Genomic DNA, 3,646 nt, shown 5'->3' with positions numbered 1-3,646 from the left:
TGCATCGGGTTTGGTTTGATATAAGGTGGACTATGGGGCGAGTAGTACACAATTGGCACCAGAAGGGGTAGAGTGAGACATTTGGTACTTATAGGGTTCTGCTACTGTGCACAAACGCACCCGGTGTAGTAAATCCATGATGCTGGCGGTAATCCAAGTGAGAATGGATACAGAAAGGATCGATGTACCACAGGGCAACACGTATCCAGGCTCATGAGAAATGGAGGGAACCAACTCAGGGATGGTAAGGCTGACTAACACGATAGTCTGTTGTCACCCCAAGGTCCTGCACTCGGAGTGCGTCCTGTCCTTGCAGGAACCTTGCGGGCGTAGGCATTCAAGAAATAACAGCCCATAGTTATGGCTGCCATGTCTACATTGGGGCTGAGCAGTCTCCTGCGCCATCACAAGCTCTTGGCGGCAGCTTCTTGGTCCAGTTTTGGCCCCAGTTCACTGATATTATTGATGAAATCCCTTGACCGTGACCTCTTCAGTGTCCACTGGTGTCTTGGTTATGTTTTTAGTGCCGCAGGTTGAGTCTTTGTAAATAAAAATAAATGGAGGACACCGACGCTCCCTCCAGCCACGATCCAACCTGCGCAGTCCTTGCTGAATTTTTACTGCTGTTTTTTTACTTGCGTTAGTATCCAGCTCTGAGGTCTCCGGTCCTAACACAGGAAGACTAAGATGCCAAGAGCGTCATGAGGAGCAGAGACACCGCAACAGTCAAATGTAAATGTTCCCGCTTTGGGCTTGTCCCGCTTATGCTTTTCTCCAACTTGGGGATCTCTGGATCAAAGTTACCAAGAACCTCAATCTTCACTTCAGGCTCTATAGTAAATTGGGGCAGTGTGGGGTCGTGCTTCTCTCCTGAGTGAGCCGTGGTGGCGCAGTACACAAACACCTTCATTTTCAGGCACGAGCGCCTGTGGTTGTGGGTCGGCGTTGAGATATAGTAGTACTCATGTCCCGCGTGGAACTCGTAACCCAAGGAGAAGGCGCTGTATCGCTGGAACTTCTCTGAGAACTTGATGGGGCTGTGCGGGGAGTGGGGCCAGTTACACTCCCAGCGTTTGGAGCCCTGGCTGATGTCGAAGGTGCGGTAGCCCTCGTAATTCACCATGTAGAGAATATACTGCTCCATCCTGTGCTCCACCATGGTCTCATTGTAATGTGGACAGTAAATGTCTAGGTAGTCGTTCACATTCACCTGACCCGTGTAACCATCTCGCCGTAAATGGTAGTTGGAGCTGTTCCAGTGCACGGCGTGCCAGTTGGTGGCTCCGGTCCCGGGCATCAGGGAGAGCAGAGGCAGCAGCAGGGAGAGCAGTGCCATCCTACAGCCGCACCGCGCAGCGCACTGCCACCACCACTGCGGGGACGTGCAGCTCGCCACCGCCGCCACCACGGAAGTATTTTTATAGAGTGAAAGCAGCTTTGCAAAGGAATGGTCAGCACTGTTTATATTGTGTCTTTGTATAAACTTGTTGTATTTGTCAATAGAAGTTTAAAAACATATGAAATGTTTATAACTGTACTTCAAAGTACTATAGAATTATCTGACTAAAAGATCTTAAAACACTGAAGTAACAAACTTTAGGAAAGCCAAATTTTGTGTCAATCTTAAAATGTTTGACTATGACTTTATAGCACAAAGATGGCACAAGATTATCTTACAGCAGACTGCAGTCCAAGCCATTTAATAGCCTGTGTGATCTGTAAGACTGTAAATCACTTGATTTAAGGTTGCCTCCTTTCTTGAAAAAAAATTCTGCCCATGCTAATTTGCATAATTAATTATACTTGTGTGACATCACAGGAAGTGATGTAAAAGATGCAATACATATGTGGGTGAAAGTTTGCCCTCTTCTGACCCCCATAACTGTTTTATTTTTCCATTTACACCGCTGTACGTGGGTCATTTTTGCCTTGTGATCTGTAATTTCTAACAGTACTGTTTTAGTTTTGATGGGATTTTTGGATCGCTTTTTATTTAATTTGGGAGTTGCAGTTCGTTACGATCAACTCCCAACTCCAAACTCTACAGCTGCCCCAAACCAAAACTACAACACCCAGAATGTTTCACTATATAGTAGTATGTGTTACGCCGAGCGCTCCGGGTCCCTGCTCCTCCCCGGAGCACTCGCGGCGTTTCTCTCTCTGCAGCGCCCCGGTCAGACCCGCTGACCGGGAGCGCTGCACTGACATTGCCGGCGGGGATGCGATTCGCATGGCGGGACGCGCCCGCTCGCGAATCGCGTCCCAAGTCACTCACCTGTCCCGGTCCCCGGCTGTCTCGTTCTGGCGCGCGCGGCTCCGCTTCTTAGGGCGCGCGCGCCAGCTCTCTAAGATTTAAAGGGCCAGTGCACCAATGATTGGTGCCTGGCCCAATCAGTCTAATTAGCCTCCACCTGCTCCCTGTCTATTTAACCTCACTTCCCCTTCACTTCCCTGCCGGATCTTGTTGCCATTGTGCCTGGAGAAAGCGTTTATTGTGTTTGCCATTACTGTGTTCCTGACCTCTTGCTATATCCATTGACTACGAACCTTGCCGCCTGCCCCGACCTTCTGCTACGTCTGAACTTGCCTCTGTCTAGTCCTTCTGTCCCACGCCTTCTCAGCAGTCAGCGAGGTTGAGCCGTTGCCGGTGGATACGACCTGGTTGCTACCGCCGCAGCAAGACCATCCCGCTTTGCGGCGGGCTCTGGTGAATACCAGTAGCAACCTAGAACCGGTCCACCGACACGGTCCACGCCTATCCCTCGCTGAAAACAAATAAAAAAGAGAAGGCCCAAGGAGGCGCCTAGTGCATTACCCTAAAAATTGTTACAAAGACCCACGTAAAGTGGGGATACGTAAGGGGTCTAATGAATGGCCGCTCACCTGGAGCGTATGATAATACGCATATAACCTCAATCTGAGGTAATGAAGGAATCCGTGCAAGCCTACAGGTCTTCAGGATGGATCCAAAAAGGAGATTCTGTTGGTGAACTTAGTATTGGAAAAAATGACCTAGCATCAGGCGCTCGGAGATCCAGAGAGATCTCACAACCAGGTCATGGAGGTGGATAGGACAGACAAATCTGTCAATCTGAAGAAGGGGTATGCTAACCCCGAAACGCGTTGTTGTATACTAATAAAGCTTGAATTCCTATCCACCTCCATGACCTGGTTGTGAGATCTCTCTGGATCCCCGAGCGCCTGATGCTAGGTCAATTTTTCCAATACTAAATATCCCTCGTTGACACAGAGGATCCACATCCAGCCTGCCGAATCCTAACAGTATGGGTTATGGTGCAACATGTTGAGAGCTGTAGTTTTGGGTCATCTGAGCAGCAGTCCCCTCTACCCCCCCCCCCCTTGGGTCAGCAGCAGTTCCCCTTTAGTGACCCCTTTAGTTAATAATAGCAGTCCCTTTTAATGACCCCTTTTAGGTAATAATAGCAGTTCCCCTTTATTGACCCTCTTTAGGTAGTAATAGCAATTCCAATTTAAATCAGACGAGCGCTGCATTTAACTATAGGCATATCTGTAAGACGTGCTGATAGTGAAATGCATCCTGGTGATCGGAAAAACAGTGTGGCCAAAATACCAGCAGTGCCGTTAAAATACCGGCGGTGTGGCCAGAATACCGGCCAGGTGGTAC

The 3,646-nt window shown here is 49.0% G+C and overlaps 1 protein-coding gene across 1 annotated transcript; it reads right to left on the bottom strand.

The window, feature by feature from the left end:
* Nucleotides 1–571: 571 nt before the first annotated feature.
* On the bottom strand, nt 572–1,336 carry LOC130304973 (ephrin-A3-like). Its single transcript, XM_056551965.1, has one exon. It carries the CDS (start codon nt 1,334–1,336, stop codon nt 683–685), a length of 654 nt encoding a protein of 217 aa, XP_056407940.1. The 3' UTR covers nt 572–682.
* Nucleotides 1,337–3,646: the final 2,310 nt, after the last annotated feature.

The sequence above is a fragment of the Hyla sarda genome, chromosome 1 (genome assembly GCF_029499605.1).
Source record: "Hyla sarda isolate aHylSar1 chromosome 1, aHylSar1.hap1, whole genome shotgun sequence".
Lineage (NCBI taxonomy): Eukaryota > Metazoa > Chordata > Amphibia > Anura > Hylidae > Hyla > Hyla sarda.
This window is presented reverse-complemented; position numbering and strand designations above follow the sequence as displayed.

What these genes read in the sequence shown, in the direction of transcription:
- LOC130304973 (XM_056551965.1), bottom strand. Translation starts at nt 1,336, where the DNA reads ATGGCACTGCTCTCCCTGCTGCTGCCTCTGCTCTCCCTGATGCCCGGG.